Genomic DNA, 22956 nt, shown 5'->3' on the forward strand with positions numbered 1-22956 from the left:
CAGACAGGTCCCCAGGAAAGCAACCAGCTCAGGAAAAGGATTTTAAAGTGTGTCTTAGGAGAAAAAAATACTCAGAGGAAGTGAAGACCAAATATTAATAACCATGTTAAGAATAACTAATATTTACTGAGCACTTTCTATGTGCAAATGTGCTTAATCCTTACAAGGGTCTTAATGAAATAGGCAGTTTATTAGCTCCCATTTCACAGATGGGGAAGTAGATTCACAGGGAGGTGCAGATCACCCAACTTGTAAGTGGCAGAGCCAGGATCAAACCCAGGACTTCTGCCTCCAGGCCCCATGTTCTTAATCACTACACTATTTTTTGTGTAACTAAGATTGAAGGTGGTAGGAGAAAGGGGACACAGAGGATGAGAAGGTTGGATGGCATCGCTGACTCGATGGACGTGAGTTTGAGTAAACTCCGGGAGGCCTGGCCTGCTGCAGTCCATGGGGTCGCAAAGAGTCAGACACGACGGAGCAACTAAACTGAACTGACTAGAAAAAATAGGGCCCATGCTATTGAGTGAAAATTACTAAGGACAGGGGAAGAGGGTGTAAGGGTTCTATATGAGAATATTCTCTGCAGGTGACTTTGGAAAATGTAAGGTCATGTGATGCTGTCAGAGGAAGATCTGTGACAGTAAGACCCTGGGAGATGGAGAGAAGATGGGTGAACGGTGCCCACCACCCCTCCCCACTGCACAATTACCCCCAACATTCAAACCCTTTCTGCGGTCACCAAGTACACAGCTCCTGGCCCCTCCCTGCTGGAAATGGTTCCAGTTCCTGGGGATCAGGTTACAATCACTAAATTCTAGAGCCGACCTCACACCAGGGCTCCTGCCTGAGGGTCTAGAATACAACAGGTTCACAGGTTCACAAATATGTGGCCCGTGAGCTATTTTCAATACTCGACCTAACCAACTGTAAATGCCACATTTACAACTTGGAATGGAGGGAATACCAAGAATGTAAAAAGTTCCACTTCTGTGCTTAGAGCTGGAATCTTAGCACTTGATAGGTAAGGCTGTATAAAATGTTAGCACCTAGAAGATGCTTTAAACGCATTTTGTTTTCTTCTCCACTTCATAACCTCTTTAAAGGGATCTCTTTGGGGAAACACCTCCCTCACATGCACAGAGACGTGGGACGATTCAAAGAGATGGATCAGCCACCTCCCTCCCCTCCCCAGCTCTTTTGCTGCTCAGAGGAAGCTGATGCTTAGGTAGGAAACAGCTCTGGGGGCCCAGTGCCCACACTCCTTGCCTGTGGATGGTAGAGGTATTCCTCATGTCAAAGTTGGAGGAGCTGATCCTCTCCAGAAACGCCTGGGCCAGTTCAGGTGTGATGTCATAAACCGTGTCCAGCTGCTTGGTGGCGTTGTCATAGCTGATAAACAGCCCAATCTGGTGGAGGAGGCCAGGAAGATCAGTGGGGGGCTGCAGGAGCCCTGTGAAGCCCCGCCCCGGTGGCCTGTGCTGCGCCCCGCCCCCAGACACCTGGAGATGCCCATTCCTCATTTTCATTGATTTCTTTTTTCTTCTGTAATAGTTTATTACAAGATATTGAATATAGTTCCCTATGCTATACAGTAGGACCTTGTGGTTTCTCTTTTTTATATATAGAGGCATGGATCTGCTAATCCCAAACTCCTAATTGATCGGTCCCTCATCCCATTGCCTCTTTGGTAACTGTAAGTGACATTGATTTCCTAATGGTCTGTAACTGCTGCTTCAGTTTCTTCTACAATCCACCTGTTATTTAGGAAAGTTTTTCTTTTTTAATATATGAGCAGTTGAACTTTTTTCAAGCTAATATTTGCATATTTATTTCTAGATTTGTTTTATTGAGGTCAGAGAATGTGGTCCACAAATTGTTTGCTTTGGGGAATCAGAATTTTTTAAATAGATAAATTGGTTTGTAAATGACCCACAGGTGATTAAAAAAAAGAATGTGTGTTCTCTCTGTAAGATATAAAGTTGGATATATGTATACAATATATATGTAAATACATGTTTACATAATATTTAACACACACTTATTATGTAAATATATACATAATGCATTCAACTTTATTAAATATACTCTTCAGGTTCTTTCTATTATTGTTCAGTTTTTGCCTGTGTGTCCAAGAGTGTCGCACTGAGGTCTCCTGTATTTTGAGGCCCTGTTATTCTTCGCTTAAAGATTTCATAAAGCTGTCTCTCCCTCATGGATTGTGCTCTTCGTCCATAAGAAATTCCCTCTGAGTGTTGGTACCCTGTGGCTTCACCTCCCTTCTCTACATGTTTAGAAGATGAAGAAATGTTGTGATCAGCCCCTGGATCTCAAGAAGTCCCTGCTAGGGGCCCAGTTTTCTGAGAAGTTAACCTCTTTCGACTTTCTGAAGTTCACTCAACTTTAAAAACGTAAAATGGAGGTCTAATCCATTTTATAACTGAGGGTTATGAAACTGAGAGACATCTGAAATATTCCCAGCCTGTCAGGTAAAAAGAGGAACCTAGGGACTCCCCTCGTGGTCCAGTGGCTAAGACTCCATGATCCCAGTGCAGGGGGCTCAGGTTCTAAACCTGGTCGGGGAACTAGACCCACATGCCACAACTAAGGATCCTACATACTGCAACCAAGACCTGGCACAGCCAAATAAGGAAATATTTGTTTTAAAGAAAGAGGAACCTACTTCTGCCTCTGATTTCATAATAACCAGACACGGTTGGGTCAGTCAGTCCTTGAACGGGCCAGTCATTTGATGCAAACACTTCTTTCACTGGCCAGGAGAAAGTTAGGGCACACAGGGTACAAACTGGTGGCAAGCCCCAAACTCTTTATGAAAGCCTCCCTGTTGGCAGCATTCCTTGGAGGCTGAGTTCTAGCATCATGCCTCCCAAGGGATTTTAGTATCATCAGAACAACATTAGGAAAAGGAGAGTAATTCCTGAGCAGTGAGTTGAGCACCATGAATATGTACACTTCTCCACTGTAAACTTTAAAGTCCAATCATCGCTCATGCTAAAGTAGCTATCAATAGAAGTTGCCATAAATAGAAGTAGCAATCGATCCATGTTGCTTTTGACTTGGGTTTGTGCTTCCAGTGACTGTAAACTCTATAGCTACGATCCTTGGCATTTCTTGACTTCAAAAATACCCTTAAACGACCTTTGGTTCATAGTCAACCTTCTCTTTAGATGCTGTTGTTGACATCAGAACTGTCTTAGTTGTCCACAATTCTTTTTGTTTTCTTGGCTCTTCTACACTAGAACACAGCCCAGCAACTGACTGCTTGAGGCCTTATTCAAGGAGTTTTCTTTAGATGCTCAAGTTATATTGAGCTAAGGTGAGTGGCTGGCTGAACATGAGAGGTTTAGAACACACCTTGTGTACATGCTAAGTCGACTCAGTCGTGTCTGACTCTTTGTGATTTAATGGACTGTAGCCCGCCAGGCTCCTCTGTCCGTGGGATTCTCCAAGCAAGAATACTGGAGTGTTACTTAACACATGTAAGAATTAAAGATTTTAAAATTTAAAAAAATAATAATAATAAAATAAAAAAAAAAAAGAGATAACCCAATCGGTGTGTTATCCAAATACGAAAAAAAAAAAAAAAAAGAATACTGGAGTGGGTTGCAGTGCCCTCCCCTCCAGGGGATCTTCCCAACCCAGGGATTGAACCCGCATCTCTTAGGTCTCCTGCATTGGTAGGCAGTTTCTTTACCACTAGCGCCACCTGGGAAGTCCAGAACACACCTTACTTCAGATGTACTGGTGATGGAGACATGTAAACGTATTTTTCAAACTTACTTCTATGGGACTAATTCTCATAATTTCTTCAAAGGATAAGTGAACCATGTATCTGCCCAAAATCCATAAGTTTTCTGCACTGACCCATGAAACAGAGTCATCTGCAAAAAAGACAAAACATAGGTTAAAAAGTAAATAAATAAAAGCCTATGCACTGGTAAATGACTGTCAGAAATATCTTTGATAGCAGGACCTCTTTTTGCATCCATGAATTCATTCAACAGCCATTTTTTGAGAGCCCTCTGCTTATGAGATGCTACGTTATACATAGGCAATGACGGATGGCCACCACTTCGTTACTCATAGTTCGGCTCCTTGGACCAGCAGCCTCAGCATCACTTGGGAACTAGTTAGAAATGCAGATTATTTTTTAATACTAAGACCACAAAATATAGTTTCATTTTTAGTTTAGTTACTAACTTGAAATATATTTGATTCTTTTATTACTGCCAGTAACAATCCTTATCTTCCTTATTGATTATCACTGCATACATGAGCCAACCCAAACCATTTGCCCTTTCTTGTATGCACCCCTAATGGTCTCCAAATCTTTCCTCTCTTGGGACTTTCCCAACAGCTAGACTGCCTTTCCCCTAACCCTTCTGCTTCCAACTGCTAAGTCACTTCAGTCGTGTCCGACTCTGTGCGACCCCATAGATGGCAGCCTAGCAGGCTCCCTCGTCCTTGGGATTTTCCAGGCAAGAGTACTGGAGTAGGGTGCCATTGCCTTCTCCAAACCCAACCTTAAAAACTGAGCTCAAATATTTCCTCTTCCTTGAAGCCCTCTCTCATCTCCTTAGCCAGCAGTATAATTTCTCTCTTCTCTGAATTCCCAGAGAACTTGATCATCTGTTCAGACATTTGAAATTCCCCATCAGCGAATGTCAGTGGGACTTTAGGAACAATCATGGCCAGGATCCAAATTCAAATTTCAGTGAACTGGGACTTTTGTGGTGGTCCAGTGGTTAAGAATCCACTTTTCAATGCCAAGGGCAAGGGTTCAATCGCTGGTTGGGGAACTAAGCCCCCACAGGCTGTGAAAAAGTAAAAGTGAAAGTTTTAAGTCATTTAGTCTTGTCTGACTCTTTGTGACCCCATGGACTGTAGCCCACCAGGCTCCTCTGTCCCCGGAATTCTCCAGGCAAGAATACTGGAGTAAGTAGCCATTCCCTTCTCCAAGAGATCTTCCCAGCTGTGGGGTGAGGCCAAAAAAAAAAAAATTTTTTTTTACATTTCAGTGAACTAGAATTGGCTGCCATTGCCCCTAATCCTCCACCTCCAGTAAAAGATTTACAAAGTACAACATTGCGTTGGCAGCATTTGAGGGAAATGAAAAAAGCAGGGAGCATTTTTAGGGTGCTGTGAATCAGTCACCAAAAGCTATTGCAAGAAGCCTTGGACAACGGCTGATGCCCAAAGGAGATGGTGGGGTCAGCTGATCTGTGGACCACATCACGAGAACAAGAGGGTGCCTCCCCAACCCAGGAATCACAGCTGTTGCTGTGAGCACAGGTACACAGCCTCTAGATGGGAACTCTGAACACCTGACTTGGTTATTAGAAGAAAGGGTGGCCCCAAAGGCTAGATAATTCTGTGGGGGAGCCATTAAATTCACCGAGAACTAAGCTGAGATGTCCATTTTTAATTAATTATTAAGCATGAACTATATTTCTGAAGACCAATGATCCCCAAATTCAGGATATTTTTGACACCCAAAGTATTTCAGGTTACCTCAAGGAACTTCATGAAAAAAAGAGTTTAAAAGTCCAAATAGAATTCATTTTAATTCACTTTAGTTTAATAATGAAACATACCACATAGGGATTTTAGGAGAGTCTGTCTCTAATTACATTCTGGCAACAAGGACTTAAGGGAAGTCTACAGTCTAGAACTGTGGTGCTGGAGAAGACTCTTGAAAGTCCCACTGGACAACAAGGAGATCAAACCAGTCAATCCTAAAGGAAATCAACCCTGAATATTCATTGAAAGGACTGATACTGAAGCTGAAACTCCAATACTATGGCCACCTGGTGTGAAGAGCCAACTCACTGGAAAAGACCCTGATGCTGGGAAAGATTGAGGGCAGGAGGAGAAGGGGATGACAAAGGATAAGGTCATTGGATGGCATCACCAACTCGACGGACATGAATTTGAGCAAACTCCAGGAGATAGTGAAGGACAGGGAAGCCCGGCATGCTGCAGACCATGGGGTCGCAAAGAGTTGAACACGACCTAGCCACCGAACAACAAGAATCTAGTGGGCGAGTTGAGTGAATTTCCCAGGTTACATAGTGTGAGATTCAGTTTCCCAGAGGTCACAATTATGCACCAGGCAGAGGGAATTCTGCTGCACATGGAAGACATTTATTATTCCACTCTTTAATGTTTCTCTATACACAAACCTCAGAGCTGAATTCCAGGAAAAGGACTGGCTGGCACTCCCTCCACTTCCACCCACTGGCTTTCTCTGTCTCCCCCACACACACAGGCTCACTTCCACCTCAGGGCCTTTTATCTGCTGCTTCCCCTGCCTGGAACACTTTTCCTCCAGAGCCTCACACGTCTGATTCCATTTCTCATTTTGGTTTCAAACCAAATGTCGCCTGCTCAGAGAGCTCTTCTCTGACTCCTTAATCTGGGGGTCAGAAACTACAGCCTGTGGGCCAAACCCACCCAGCATCTCTTTTTGCACAGACTTCAGCTTGGTTTTTACATCGTTTAATGGTTAAGGAAAAATCAAAAGAAGATTTTGTGACACTTGAAAATTACATGAAATTCACACGTCAGTGTCTGTAAATAAGGCTTTCCTGGGCTACAGCTACACCTACTTATTTGCTGTCTACGGCTGCTTTTCTGTTACATTCACAAAGCCTAAAACATTTACTCTAGCCCTTTACAGAAAACCATGGCCAAGCCCTGTTCTAGTCTAAAGCAGTAACCCTCTCCATGGCATTGACCAATTTTATTTTCTGCAGAGCCGTACTCATATCTATATCCTCTCTCTCTCCCTCTCTCCTTTTTATTTACTTGCCTAAAAGTTTTCTCCACCTTCTCACCCACAATAAAACTATAGCTCCGTAAAGCAAAGACTTGCCTTCTGTTCCTCTGTATCTCCAGTGGCTGACACATAGTAGGCTTTTTAAAATAAATGTGATTTTTTAAAAAAAGTTTTGGCCACACCCTATGGCATGTGCAATCTTAGTTCCCCAACCAAGAAATGAACCTGCGCCTCCTACACTGGATGTTGGAGTCCCAAACACCAGACCACCAGGTAAGTCCAGTGGGCTCGTTTTAGGTGTTGAGTTTGTTCTGTTTACATTACTAACATTAAAGATTCAACAAGTTGACATTACCTGTGAAACCGTTTGCATTACTAATCTGCATCGCTATTCTTTTCTTCTTTTTTTTTCAATTGTAGTAAAATAAACATAACATAAAATTTACCATCTTAATCATTTTTAAGTACACAGTGCAGTGGCATTAAGTACCTTCACTTTGCTGGGCAACCAGCACCACCATCCCTTTCCAGAACTTTTTCATCTTGCAAAACTGAAACTCTGTACCCATTAAACAGCAACCCTGGGAATTCCCTGGTGGTCCAGTGGCTACGACTCAGCCCTTTGACAGCCATGGGCCTGGGGTTCAATCCCTGGTCAGGTGACTAAGATCCCACAAGCCACTCGACACAGCCAATAAACAAAATGAAATAAATAAATAGTAACTCTCCATACTCTCCATTCCTTCCTCTCCCAACCCCTGGCAACCACCACTCTACTTTCCATCTCTATGAATTTGACTATTCTAGGAAATAGTAGGTTTTTACTAAACATTTATCAGTACACCCATGGCTGATTCATGTCAATGTATGGCAAAAACCACTACAGTATTGTAAAGTAATTAGCCTCCAATTAAAATTAATTAATTAATTTACAAAAAAATAAACATCGGTCAAATAAATCCTGGCCTATTTCTGCTTTGGTTGCCAGGAAGCTTAGTGCTGAATTTCTGGGCTTTACTGTCTAGATTTTCTTTAAAAGAACTATATTGTCCGATTTTGATATAGATTTTTAACACAGATTTTGAACTTGTAAACTTGTTTTTATTTCCTAAGAAACTAGGACACACCTTTGATTCTAAGATACAAATGACTGTTACTTCAGAGACTTCAACATGTGAAAAACGCATTGATGAAATGGGGTATGTGTGTTTTCCCACAAGCCACATCACGTCCTTTTTGGAAGCTGAGAGAGGTAAAAGTCTTAAGTGACAATGAAATCAAATCCCTATTTATAGAGATGAAGCACCACCATGTTTAAGGATGGACTCCGCCTAAAAAGTGTTCCCACCTCAAGGCCTGGGCTCACCAGTCACTTTGGCGGATGTCTTCAGAATCCCAGTCATCCAGCAGTAGACAGCCTTCTGGGCATGGGCCGAGGTCTGGTCATAGAGATCTTTGAACAGCGCAGACCTAAACGATGAAAATGTGGGTATCAGTTAAGAAACAAACAGATGCAGGCCTGCAGGCAGGGTCCAAACAGCAGATGCACCCAAAGCCGTCACTGGTTAAGCCGTCATTAAGCCTTTCCCATCCCCTTGCTATGTGTAGCTATTTCCCCATTTTTCCTCTTTCCATCACATTTAAATCTGCCAAAGACTGATCTCCATTTCCCAACCACCTGGTCATTTTTTTTTTAATAACAGTTTCATTAAGCTGTAACTTGTGTACCATACAATTTGTCCATTTAAAGTACACAACTCAATGATTTTCAGTATATTCATGGACTTTTCCAACCATCACTCAAGCCATTTTAGAACCCATTTAGTGCCTCAGAAAGGAACCCTGTACTCTTATCTATCACCCCTGAACCTCTAGTCACCCGATCTCTTAGAAACCATTAATGTACTTTCTGTCTCTATAGATTTTCCTCTTCTGAATATTCCAGATAAATGCAATCATACAATATGTCACATTTGTATCTGGCCTCTTTCACATGGCATGATGTTTGCAAGGTTCATGCATGTTGGGACATGCATCAGTACTTTGTTTTATGGTCTAATTCTATTCTGTTGTACAAATATACCAAATTTTCTTTATCTGCTCATCAGTTGGGCTATTTCCACCTTTTGCCTATTATGAATAATGCTGCTATAATTATTCACGTACAAGTGTTTGTGTAACATGCTTCATTTTCCTTGGATGTAGACCTAGAAGTGGAATTTCTGGGTTAAATGACAATTCTATACTTAGTCTTTTGAGGAACTGCCAGACTACTTTCCAAAGTAGCTACACCATTTTACTTTCTCACCAACAGTATCTGAAGGTTCTGATTTCTCCACCTCCTTGTCAACACTTGTTGGTATCTGACATTTCAATTTCAGACATCCTGCGGGTATAAAGTGTCTTGGTCACTTTTTAAGCCAGGGTCATCTGGTTTCCCCGCTGCCACACTACTCCTTGTGGCCCAAATCCCAAATGACCTCCTTGTCACCACACCCAGCAGTTCCGTTTGGTCCAATATGAGTTGACCTTTCAGCATTTGGCACTGATCACCCCTCTGGCTCATCCTGGCAAAACAGTTGAGTCTCTTCATCTCGGAAGACTTCGCTCAATTCCACCCACTGCTGAAAATCAATTCACCAAATGAGCAATTCGCCAGCCTTTCCTAAGCTTCAGGTTTGTCCCCCCACTCTCCCAGTCATTTCATATGCGGAGAGACAAACTTTCAATCCATCGTAGGGTCTTCTCTCTGAATCTTTCTTTTCTTCTTTTTCTTCCTCACCCTTCCTCCTCCTCCTCCTTCTTGTTTTTCTTCCTCTTTCTCCTTTTATTCCGGTTCTTCTTCCTCTTCCTCTTCTTTCTCTCTCTCTCTTTCAGTTGTTGTTTTGTTTTTCATAACAGCAGAGGGGGTGAAAGGGACAGGAGATAGCTATATTCAGTAATTCTGAGAAAATGGTAAACATCATTTAAGGGAAAGCTTGCCCATTTGTAACAATGCTCTATCATGACCTAAGGATCTGGACTTAAGGCTCAGAGGTTAAAGGGTCTGCCTGCAATGTGGGAGACCTGAGTTCGATCCCTGGGCCTGGAAGAGTCCCTGGAGAAGGAAATGGTTCTCCAGTATTCTTGCCTGGAGAACCCCATGGATGGAGGAGCCTGGTGGGCTACAGTCCATGGGGTCCCAAAGAGTCGGACACGACTGAGCGACTTCACTTTCACTTTCTATCAAGACCTAGGTCAAGCTATTCAATCCCACTGCCTCAATTTTCCCATTTGAAAAATGGGAATGGAGTTAATGACATCATCCTCACAAGCAGAAGGGTAGAGTAAGAAGTAGGCAAAACTGAGGTTCAGGAGAACTGGCTTGAGTTCAGATTAAGTCAAACCCTATGGCATCACTTCAGGTATACCGTCCCCTTGTTGGGCCTCAGTTTCTTCATCTGTGAAAGAAGGGGTTGGATTAAATGATGCTCATTAGGAAACAGGAAATGGGGGCATATTCTGGACTCCCCAGTGATGATGAGAACCTGGAGTCATGCAGGGTTATACCTGTATTGTTCTATTGTCTTTCTCTCTGTAGGGCCCAAAATCTTTTCATGGACTCTTATTCAGGGTTTCTATAAAGCTTTTGTGCTGGACATCTGAGTTTTGACTGTCAAGCATCCACCTCCTCTCTTGCATTAACAGCACCTCAGTTTTTCTTGGCAAAATGATTTTTCTCCCACATCCATGTGGTTTGGGTGGAACTGTGACCCACATGCAAGCCATTCATCTCCCCAGATCCCATTGGCCACAGTTATCAGCTCAAGAATGGGCACATGACCTAGTCTGGACCAATGAGAATCAGGTCTAGGACTCTGCTTGGAATTGCTGGGAAAGTCCTCTGGACCAGGCACTCTGAGGAGGGGCCTGGAACTGCCCATGTTCCGTTGTGGAGAGAGCTTGCCTGGGAGCAAGGCCAATGCAGAGGAGGGCAGAGCTGAGAGGAAAAAAGACAGAGATGTTGCTGATGGTGTCATTTGAGCTCCTGGATCCAACTGTGTCTGCAAGTCCTGCTGCCTCTCAAGGAGAAAGTCTCAATTTAGTGCTAGGGAGTATTCAACACACACTCAGCTCCTTTTTCACCCGAGAACAGGTCCCAAGCTCAGAGCAATATATCTAGCTAGGATTTAATGACACTTTTTAAATTGCTGTTGTATTTATTTTTATGATTCCTTACATGACAGCGATTAAACAACAACAAAGACAAATGATACTGGTTTCCCATTTATAGTAACTATACCATGTTTACTTTTTTTAATTAATTTACTTAATTTTATTCAAGTATAGTTGATTTTAAATGTTACCTTAGTTTCAAGTGTACAGCAAAGTGATTCAGTTATACATACATATATCTATTTTTTTCAGATTCATTCCCCTTCTAGATTGTTACCAAATCTGAATCTAGTTCTCTGTGCTATACAGGAGGTCCTTGTTGGTTATCTCTTTTATATACAGTAGCATGTATCATTTTTTATTTTTAATATAGATATTTTAAGCAGATAGAATGAATCACTATTTTTTAAATACACAAAATAAAAATACAGGCAAAAATTATGAGGATGATACCAGAATGACTAAAATGCGGGAGACTGTTTTACTCAAGCCATCTCTAAACTGACCTCGAATATTAACCTGTCCTCACTGCCTTCTCCCCTCCCTCATGTGTTATCTCCTTGACCTCAGGACAGACTCTGAGGGGCAGCGAGTGGAGTCAGCGGGTTGTGGGGAGGACACTCACAGGTTCTTGAAGGCGTCTTCACGCAGGTCATGCGGGAGACTCTCCGCGATGTCCGGGTGGAGAAAGCGGCCTGAGGATCCCCTCAGCACCATGCCCAGGATCTCCACACACTCCAGGGGGTTCAGCACCTGGAAACACCTCTCCAGCGTGACGAGAAACAGGCTGCGGTTCACACCCGGGCTCTGCAAGGCTTGTTTCCGAATCTCTCCCAAGTCAATAACGATGCTGTCCAGCTCCTAAAGGAGTGGCAGAAGTCAGGGTTGCCTCTCAATCTGGAAACACCGGGCGGGAGCACGCTTAGCAGCAGAGGTGAAATTCAGGACCACTATTAAACGCTATGCTGCTATGTCAAATATTCTAGACTTTTCTGTCACCTACAGAATGCCTTGTCCTTCTCCAGATACATCATGACTGTCACACCTCAGGCCCTTGCTCTAGCTGGAATCCCCACCTCCTTGTCTCAGCGAATTCCAGCTGATTCTTTCAGGTCAAGGTCAGTCATCATTGAAACAGTGAAGTCTTCTCTGATGTCCTTCTTTGGTCAAATCAAACCTCCCTCCACTCTGGGCTTCCAAGAACATCCTGAACCAAACTCCGTGATTAGAAATGCTTATAAACCTATCTTTCCTCCAAGCCAGTGGACCTCAGCCCTGGCTGTACATAAGAATGACTAGGGAGATGATCCCCAGCACCACCATAGAGCCTGCTTTCACCAGGCTCTGGTGGAGCCCTGGCATCTGATTTCAGTGTATAGATGAAGCTGAGCCAGGAAAGTGCTGAGGCCCATGCCATGTGCCCAGTGGGATTCCTGGTACGCAGAAGATGTTGAGAAATAGCCTGTTAGGATGACTGACTACATCCTTTGGACCACAGACCCCAGGAATGCTGACAGAGTTTACGCAAAATTTGACTGTTCACAACTCTGTCCTTCACCCAACATGCCTTCCAAAAATAACCACAATTTACTGAGTATGCACTACATGCCAGGCACTGTGCCAAGCATGGAGCAACCATGCATACTCTCCTATTATTCTCACAACAGTCCTATAGGTTGATACCCACAGGTCTGAGGGTCAGACATTCCTAGGTTCAAAGCCCAGGCCCTTGACTTATATGTGTGTGTCCCTGCATAAGTCACTTATCGTTTTTAAGTCTCGATGTCTTCCTCGTGTATGAAGATAAAAATCAGTGCTTACCTCCTAGATTTATAAAAACCGAATGAGATTTAATGAATGGAGAGTGCTTGGTACCTAGTGAACACTCAGCAAACATTACATGCTATAATTAACTCACTATCACAGGTGACAAGAAGCAAAAGCGAGATTAGACAACCTGCCCAAAGGCACACAAAGCTGGGATCTGAAACAAGGGTACTGAATCCAAGCCCACTCATCTAACCACGTCTACAAGTTTCCTAACTTCCGTCATTGCCAGTTGGGGCCAAACAGTGCAATGGTTAAGAGTGTAACTTGGGGGTTCTGAGGCAGGGGTCTGTGGATAGTATTAGGGGTGGGGAGTGGAGGGAATTGCATCCTCCGTTTCACAGCTGTGGAACTGACCCCCGGCATCTCCTTCAAGGATGAACATAGGCACCGAGCCAGCAAGGTGGCTTTGAACCAGCAAGAAGCTTTGCTGTGTCATCACTAAAAATCACAAACACTTTCATAACTCACTACCGTTGTTGTAAATGACTTGAAATCTCGCTTACACTCAACATTTCCTCAAAATTACAGAAGCTGTTAGACCAACCACTAAACCTTACTATTGAAAGTATTCAAGAATTACTGACCCCCAACTTTGTCTTACGTATTTTGATAAATGTCTTTCAATAGAATCAACTTCCTTTATCATCCTTTGTATTTCATTGTATAGATGTTAACACCTTATTCTGAGAAGGAGCCTGCGGGCCTTGCCACGGGCTCACAGCTAAGAGTCAGGAACCCAGGTTCTTACCTCAGATTTGCCACTTTCAGGCTGTGTAACCTGAAGTTACTTACTCAACCTCTCCAAGCCTGTTTCCTCATCTGAATATTGAAATGGTAAGATTCTAGTTATCCTTATTTCAAAAAGTCCTGGCTTGTTAAACCTTTAGAAGAGTGTTGGCAAATACAGCCCATGGGCCCAATTCAGCCTACCGCCTGTTCCTGTAAATAAAGTTTTATAGGCACACAACCAGATCCATTCATTCACCTGTCATCTACTTTGACACTACAACCACAGAGTTTAGTAGTTGTGACAGAGATTGTATGGCCTACAAAGCCTGAAATATTTCTTATCAGGCCCTCTACAGAAACAGCTCACTTTCCCTCAGGATAATACCTGACACATGGTAAACCCTCAATAAACATTAATCCAGACCATTTTCTTAGGCCACCATCCTCATTTTTGCCATATCTTTCATCACCTTTATAATTATTTAATTTTTTACTTTATTTTTTTAATACAAAGGCTTTCAATTTTATTTTATTTTTAACAAACATACATGGGACTCGATAAAGGTTACTAACTGAATAATCTCTAACAGACAGGTTCTCTGTGGCTTTGACACACTCAGCTTCTAAATGATCAGCTAGCTAGTTAGGATTGTACACTTGGTACTTTTTGCTGTTGTTCAGACATTCAATCATGTCCAGCTCTTTGCCACCTCATGGACTGTAGCCCACAAGGCTCCTCTGTCCATGGGATTTCCTAGGCAAGATTATGGGAGTGGGTTGCCATTTCCTTCTCCGTAATTTTTTACTTTAAACTGACTCTTCTTAAAACTTAAATTCATTTCAAAAGGAAAAACTACATCTCCATCAAACTCACAGTTTTGATGTGTATTTTAATAACAGACATTGAAATTAATTTATGATTATTAAAATGTTTAAATGCTTCAATTCCCTTAGGAAAATGCTGCTCCACTTTCAACTGTCTCTGAAAAACTCTAAACCTCACCTTTCTGATTCCCAGTGATTCTCTGTGTCTCAGAAGCCTTTCTTTGCTCTTACATAGCCAACCTTATTTTGTGAAAATTATCTGTTTCTGTCTCCTCTGGACCATAAGCTCCTTGAGGGCAGAGACTGTCTTTCATCTAGAACCCAGTGTCTCCTGGTACACAATAATCATTCATGGGTATTTATGCAGCCAAACTATTGGGACTCCTCAGTACCCCTTATTTCTTTGTGTGTGTATGTGTTGTGTAGCCTTTTGTTAGCAACTAAAATAAAAGGTACCTGTTGTACAACATGGGTAGTAATTGAATATAACTGGAGATTTTTATATTCTAATACAGATCATTTATAAATGCAATATCTATATTAAAAGCTTCCTCCTTTTTGTATATAATTTGCAAATTTATTCTGAAAGCAGAGCATATGTGTGCAAGTCTGCAAAGAGTGCAATTTAGGATAGGGTAAATGCTTCACAAGTTACTTTCAAAAAGCTAACTGCCACAACTGTGCCTTTACAATACCTTTTTTTTTTTTAATCAAAATATTTTTATAGCAGCCTTCCTCAGACTGCTTTTAACTACAAAGCATTTTTTTACAGAGTTGAAACTGAGGAAGGATTATACCTACTAGAAAAGAAGAAAGTTCTGTTCGTTTGAGGTTTCAGAATCCCCCCAAACCAGGACCGGTATCTTGGTAACACTTAGGCCAGGACCCTGGACAGAGTGTGAGTGTGTCCAGGTGGCATTCCTGAGGGTTCAGAGCTGCAGTGAGCTGGGAGAGCTCCAGCTGCACAGCCCACTGAACTGTCTTGCCAGTTTCTACACTGGCTGGTCTGGGTATCCTTCATTTCTTAGTACTTATAAAGTACTTATAAAGTGTTAGTTTCTCAGTCAGGTCCAACTCTTTATGACCCCACGGACTGTAGCCCACCAGGCTCCTCTGTCCACAGGCTTCTCCAGACAAGAATACTGGATTGGGTTACCTTTCCCTTCTCCAAGGGATCTGCCCAACCCAGGGATCGAACCCAAGTCTCCTGCATAGCAGGTGGATTCTTTACTATCTGAGTTACCATAAGAATATGAATTATAAGGCACTTCATTTGAACTCTGGAGGAAGTAAGACAGAAAATCTAGGTCCCAAGGAGTTTTCAGGGAGGAAATGAAGACAGGCAGAATGAGGCTCAATTCCATTCAACTTGACAAGCACCAAGTTGAATGCCCGGGTCTTCCCCCACTCCCAGGATGCCAAGAAAGCCTCACCAGGCGGTCCTTCTTGTCTTCTAAGAGGCATTTCATGGCGGTGTGGAACTGCTGAGTATCTGTCCCCCTCAGGTCCTCCAGCAGCTTCTGGGGCTGGTACAAACGCTGCTCCAGGAGGTTTTCCATGGCTGCCTGGACACGGAATGCTGGGCGAGTCAGTGAGGACAGGACAGGATCACACAGCCAGCACCCAGCCAAGCCACCTAATTCCCTGCAGGGACCACAAGCTGGCAGCCTGCATGCGTTTGGCTGAGTTGATTCCAAAATTTTTAATGAGCTGCCAACATTTAAAATTCAGGAAATTTCTCACAAAAATCCACAAAGATGTGGCAGTGCTAGACACATATCCCCTTCTGTATAATAATCAACAGGCCAAGGGGCAATCGCTCACTGTAATTACTCTTCCTGATCACCACCCTCCAGCCATAGCTGCCTGGTCCCTGCAGGCAATTGAGGTTTCAAGTCCAGAGCAGCTGACCTCTACTCAGATATTTTACTATGCCCAGATGGTCCCTGCTCAAACCCTCTGCCACGCTCCAAACCCTCTGCCATGCTCCAAACCCTCTGCACAGGAGCAACATTCAGGCAGCATGAACTGGCTATGGCATCCCCTCCAGGGTAAGGAGCAGAGGCCAGCAGTTTCTCCTAGAGGAGATTTCCTCTGCTACCTGGGGAGCTATTTTCTAAATCTTCCTTAAATAAAAATGCTCTAGAAAGGCAGCAAAGCATCATGGACAAAAGGTAAGCTCTAGGACCAGATAGTTCAGGACATGGAACAACAGACTGGTTCCAAACAGGAAAAGGAGTACGTCAAGGCTGTATATTGTCACCCTGCTTATTTAACTTATATGCAGAGTACATCATGAGAAACGCTGGGCTGGAAGAAGCACAAGCTGGAATCAAGATTGCCAAGAGAAATATCAATAACCTCAGATATGCAGATGACACCACCTTTATGGCAAAACCAGACAACCCATGTGCAAATCCCCACCTTGCCACTTACTAGTTGTGCAGCCTCTCTCAATTTCCTTAACTAGGATTGCTAGATAAAATACAGGATGCCTGGCTACATTTGAATTAAATATAAACAACTAATAATTTTTAGCATAAGTATATCCCAAATATTGCATGGGACATACTTATACTAAAAATGTATTTGTTATTAATCTGCAAGTCAAATTTAACTGAGATTCCTGGGTTTTGATAAATGGGCAACAGTATCTCCAGGTCTCAGTTTCCTCAGCTGAAAAGTAGGGACAAGAGTCAAACTTACTATGTAAGTAAGGATTAATCCTATATCACAAGGAGTAAATGAGTACGTAAAGTGTTCTCAATCAGTGCCAGCCATTATCCTCTGTCTTGAATGAGTTGAAGAATTGTTTACTCAATGTCTCTCCCTCTAGACTGAAAGGCCCACATGGGTGGTAAGGTGACTGCCTGTTCTGAGCCTCCAGTGTCTACAACTGTGCCTGGCAGAGACTAGAGGTTGGATGAGTAGGTACTGAATGAATAAATGAATATACAAACAGGAAGAGAGGGAGTATAGCTCAAATCAGGTTAAAATATACACATTTCATGAGGAGCCCTACTGCTAGAGAGAAAAGGGCAAGCACCACTTCTTTATAGATTACACAGACTGATGAACAAGACGAAGAAAGCAGATGTCGTGAGGCCACCAGCCACCTCCGTCTAGTGGCTGTAAGTGGTTAACAACTAGCAATCTCAGCGTAGCTCTTACACGAATGTTCATCTTCACCATAAAGTCAGTAAAAGTTGAAACAACAAAGACGTATGTCGGAACTTCATTCATAAGTGATATGACCTCTTTGCTGAATCAAGTAACAGTCTTTGAATTCTGAAAGAATGTTCTTTCAGTTTTCTGTGCTCTTCACAGAGCACAACATTGCACCCCGTCTACTAATTACGCTAATGAGGTAGAGGCTGGCCAGCTCACTGCAGTTCCTACCATGCCCTATTGTTCCCTAATGTAAATATCCATTGCCATCTATTTACGCACTTGCACTACTGTTTTTCTTATGCTCGAATTTAAAGGGGAGAAAAATATTTCCTGGACCTGCGATTGAGAGACTGATAATTATACCCAAAGATCCTCTCTCTTGTAATTCCTTTTAGCAACAGAAGCCCACAAGTTTTATCCGGGTACATGGCCTCTCATCTTATTCCTCTGCAGTAAGATGTGACTGTGGACTGTGAGCCAATGAAATGAGAGCAGGAGGAAGTATGCAACTTCCGGGTCACATCCTTAAAGAGAGGCTGTTGACCTTTCACTTCCTCTTTCCCACAGCACCCTCTCTGGGTTGGAGAATGGATATGTTATTTCAACCACACAAGCAGCAACTCCCTAGATGATGATAAAACAGTAAGACAGAAGGAACCTGCCCTCCCCCGCCCGCCACCCCCGCCGATGGCCTTTTGCGGTAGAGTTGCCTCTCCTCTCTGGACTTCCCACCTCAGTTCAGTTCAGTTCAGTCACTCAGTCATGTCCAACTCTTTGAAACCCCATGAACTGCAGCACACCAGGCCTCCCTGTCCATCACCAACTCAACCACCACAGTTCAAAAGCATCAATTCTTTGGCGCTCAGCCTTCTTCACAGTCCAACTCTCACATCCATACATGACTGCTGGAAAAACCATAGACTTGACTAGACGGACCTTAGTCGGCAAAGTAATGTCTCTGCTTTTGAATATGCTGTCTAGGTTGGTCATAGCTTTTCTTCCAAGGAGTAAGCATCTTTTCATTTCATGGCTGCAGTCACCATCTGCAGTGATTTTGGAGCCTCCAAAAATAAAGTCTGACACTGTTTCCACTGTTTCCCCATCTATTTCCCATGAAGTGATGGGACCGGATGCCACGATTTTCATTTTCTGAATGTTGAGCTTGAAGCCAACTTTTTCACTCTCCTCTTTCACTTTCATCAAGAGGCTTCTGAGTTCCTCTTCACTTTCTGCCATAAGGGTGGTGTGGACTATTACACATAATATAAATAAGCTTAACTGTTTCAGTTCAGTTTAGTTCAGTCACTCAGTCATGTCCAACTCTTTGCAACCCCATGAATCACAGCACGCCAGGCCTCCCTGTCCATCAACAACTCCCGAAATTCACTCAAACTCATGTCCATCGAGTCGGTGATGCCATCCAGCCATCTCATCCTCTGTCGTCTCCTTCTCTTCCTGCCCCCAATCCCTCCCATCACCAGGGTCTTTTCCAATGAGTCAACTCTTTGCATGAGGTGGCCAAAGTATTGGAGTTTCAGCTTCAGTATGACTCCTTCCAATGAACACCCAGGATTGATTTCCTTTAGGATGGACTGGTTGGATCTCCTTGCAGTCCAAGGGACTCTCAAGAGTCTTCTCCAACACCACAGTTCAAAAGCATCAGTTCTTTGGCGCTCAGCTTTCTTCACAGTCCAACTCTCACATCCATACATGACCACTGGAAAAACCATAGCCTTGACTAGACGGACCTTTGTTGGCAAAGTAATGTCTCTGCTTTTTAATATGCTATCTAGGTTGGCCATAACTTTCCTTCCAAGCAGTAAGCATCTTTTAATTTCATGGCTGAGCTGCTATAATTTGAGGGGGCTTTGCTGAGAGACAGCAGCTCCGCCTATACCTTATACAGACACCATATCTCCATCAAAAGTAGAAAAACGAAAGACAAAAGAGCTTATAGCACGTTTCCGAAAAAACTGGACAGAACATGTTTCTTTGCAGAAGTGAAGACTAGCTCTCCGCCAGTTCTCCAACTCACCTGGCTCCTGAGTTTGCAATCCCTGTGCACTGAGAGGGGAACACAGGGGTGGGTCTCAGATACACACCTTCAGGCTGGGGATGGTGAAGGCAACGTGCCGTGAGTTCAGATAGGCCAGGACTCTGTGGGACAGGTCTGCCGTCCACACGTGGGAGCTTTAGTCAAAGACAGACAGAGAGGGTCATGATGACAGGTTCCGCTAGGATGGGTAGTCCCCCTGCTAGCTAAGAGCTCAGGGGACCGAAGTTCAGAAAGGACAGTGGGAGTGGGCCAGGATGCTAGGAACTCTGTGCTTGGAGGAAGGCAATGTGTTGCCTTGGCACAGTGTAGGGGAGTTTCCAGTATTAGGAACCCACCCAACCACCAGTCTCTCAAAGACAACTATCAGTTTCAGAGCTGTGTGCTATATTCTAAATCCTGTAACAATCCACTCAGATTAACAATCCAAACAGACGGACTTGGACAGGTGTCCCTCCTCCAGGGAATCTTCCCAACCCAGGGATCAAACCCAGGTCTTCCTCACTGCGGGTGGATTCTTTACCAGCTGAGCCACCAGGGAAGCCCCCTGACTATATTAAATTTACAAAACAAATGCTGTGTATACCATGAGAGGCTGGAATAGCATAGTTAAGACTGTTGGCTCAAAACCTGGATTTGAATCCTGGCTCTACCACTCAACTGTGTGGACTCAGGCAATTTACTGAGTTTTCCTGTGCCCCAGTTTCCCTTTCTATGTAACATAGCTGCTGCTAAGTCAGTTCAGTCGTGTCCAACTCTGTGTGATCCCATAGATGGAAGCCAACCAGGCTCCCCCGTCCCTGGGATTCTCCAGGCAAGAACACTGGAGTGGGCTGCCATTTCCTTCTCCAATGCATGAAAGTGAAAAGTGAAAGTGAACTCGCTCAGCCATGTCCGACTCTTAGCGACCCCATGGACTGCAGCCTACCAGGAGTGGGGTGCCGTTGCCCTCTCCGATGTAAATATAGCTAACTGTGAGAATTAAATCTGTCCACACATGTAAAGTGCTAAAACATTGCCAAACACACAGAAAATGCACAGCTTCATTCATAACAGCCAAAAATTGAAAACAACTCAGATGTCCAACAACAGGTAAAATGTTCAACAGGTGGTAATACCCATTCAATGGAATGCCACTCACTCAGAAAAGGGGAATGAGTGGGACTTTTGCTTCCAGCTATTATGGAGTAGCTGGCAGTGGATAAATTCTCCTGCCTTAAACAATTAGAAGGCCTTTTATAATCACATTCTCGTTATAGATAGATACATAGGTGCTGCTAGATAGATGGATAGTTAGAGACAGATAAAAAATTTTAGCCTGCAAGAATATATTCAATACTGTCAACTGAAGTTACCTTAGGGAGAAGAGTGTTTATGGGGATCTTTCATTTTAATATGATTGAGTGTTCCTGTCATAGGGCCCCAAGTCTCCCATCAGTCCTTCATAGTACTTGTTATATTAGAATCATCTGTTAATATTTACCTTGCCACCACACTATTCAGTGCCCTGCTCCACAGGGTGGCATCTAACAGCACATAAAGGGACAGTGAGGGACTTTCCTGGTGGTCCAGTGGTTAAGACTCCCATCGCAAGTGGCATCAGTTCGACTCCTGGTCAGGGAACTAAGATCCCACATGCCACATGGTGTGGCCAAATAAAATAAAATGATAGAGCACTCTAAAAAAAATAAAGTGACGGTGCACCCTGGGGCCAGGCTGCTAGATACACACCCCAGCTTCATCACTTCCCAGTTGAGGGAATCAGCCTTAAATCACCTCCTTGGGCCCCAGTTTCATTATTCTATCCAATGAAATAACAAAAGGACATACCTGGGTGGGAGGAGACTGAGGTTTGTGAGGATTATATGTGTATTCTATGCATAAAGCACTTAAAATAGTACCTGCTACATAGTAAGCACTCAGTAAATGTTAGCTCTTGTGTTACAGCAGAGGGGGCCAAAACTGTATGGAACAATGTATCTATTCTAAAACACTTGTGCATTGGCTAAATTTTGGATAAACTGGATAAACGAGTATATAGTACTTTTTATAGTTAAGGGACTTCCATTAAGAAAATCTATTCCATCCCTCCACCTCCCCTTTAGGATGAGTTACCTTTGAAACTGTATGAGATCCAGCAATGCTACAATGGAAATAAAATGAAAAGACAGCTTAAAAAGGAATCATTCCAGAGAGATCACAGGCACCTCCTGTTTGAAATTCTTAGACGCAACAAGTGGGGACAGTGGGAATGTTACCATTCAGGTAGCTTCCATCTATTATTTCTTCCTAAAAGGCAAAGAGATAACATCAAGTATAACATCCACGAGTTGGCGGTTTCAACAGAGGGGATGTTGTTTAGAAGAAAATGGTATACTCACCGTCATCTTTTGCAACAATGGGTGCAAATCTGCAACAAAGCCATTGAATGTATAAACAGAATTGAATGGGATGACCTTCAAAAATACAGATGTGTTAAGAAAAGATCCCCCAGAAAAGGTTACTCATGACGGAAATTTTTAGTGAATTTTTATTATACTTGTGCCAATGTGAGGAAATCTTGGTTTGAGAAACCCTTTTAGAATAACCCTGAAAATTCTACACATACAGGCACATACAGGGCACACAGGCATGCACACATCCCAGAACACTCAGTAGCACCATATACCTGAACTGACCTAATCCCACTCCATCCCCTGAGATGTGTGGAAACCGTGACAGATGACTCCTCCCTCGGGACTTACCCTGCCGGGAGTCTGGAACGCTATAACTTGCCGCTCCAAGGCTCAGGAAAAGGAACAGCCAAAGAAAGCATCTCCGAGGTTCCTGAGACATTCTCCTGCAGTTAATTCAAGCACAGACATGATTCAGGGTTGTATATTTTAGACATATTTAAGAATAATCAGAAGACAAGGGAAAAACAGATAGACCTAGAATCCCTTAATGATTTTTTTTTTTTTAATTCCATCCACCTTGCTCCATCTAAACTTCTTTGCTGGTGTAAAACACAATCATCTCTCTCCTCAGTTATAATGGCCTGTTTATATTCTTACAACCACCTCTCATTCCCCTCAGTTGAACAAAGAGGAGTGGTTAAAAGCATGGACTCTGTTATAGCTGACAGGGGACTTACATCCAGAAAATAAAAAGAACTCTTACAATTCAGTAGGTAGAAGATGAATAAGCCAACAGGGAAAAAATATGAACCTAAGCTTCATTAAAAAAATACAAATGGCCAATACGCATCTAAAGGACTATCAGTGTCATTCAGTTCAGTTCAGTCGCTCAGTCGTGTCCAGCTCTTTGCAGCCCCATGGACTGCAGCACGCCAGGCAAATATTAGTTTTCAAGAACATGCTGTTGATAACTAATGAGACACTGTAAGTGAGCCAGA

General features: G+C 43.1%; 1 protein-coding gene across 2 annotated transcripts in view; it reads right to left on the bottom strand.

Annotated features, from left to right (window-relative positions):
* The window catches only part of OTOA (otoancorin), an 80386-nt gene extending 57989 nt beyond the window's left edge, over positions 1-22397 (bottom strand). Inside the window, exons 1-10 of one of the 2 annotated variants that reach the window (XM_068968801.1) lie at positions 22307-22397; positions 21944-21972; positions 21821-21851; positions 21678-21705; positions 19612-19699; positions 15772-15903; positions 11580-11815; positions 8166-8269; positions 3802-3902; positions 1270-1409 (exon numbers count right to left, since the gene is read on the bottom strand). In XM_068968801.1, coding sequence (XP_068824902.1) covers positions 1270-1409; positions 3802-3902; positions 8166-8269; positions 11580-11815; positions 15772-15903; positions 19612-19699; positions 21678-21705; positions 21821-21851; positions 21944-21972; positions 22307-22397 — 980 coding nt within the window. Of the gene's footprint in view, positions 1-1245; positions 1410-3801; positions 3903-8165; positions 8270-11579; positions 11816-15771; positions 15904-19611; positions 19700-21677; positions 21706-21820; positions 21852-21943; positions 21973-22306 lie in introns of both variants that reach the window. The other variant, XM_068968800.1, reaches the window with a different exon arrangement.
* Between the last annotated feature and the right edge of the window lie 559 nt (positions 22398-22956).

Source organism: Capricornis sumatraensis, chromosome 3, assembly GCF_032405125.1.
Source record: "Capricornis sumatraensis isolate serow.1 chromosome 3, serow.2, whole genome shotgun sequence".
Lineage (NCBI taxonomy): Eukaryota > Metazoa > Chordata > Mammalia > Artiodactyla > Bovidae > Capricornis > Capricornis sumatraensis.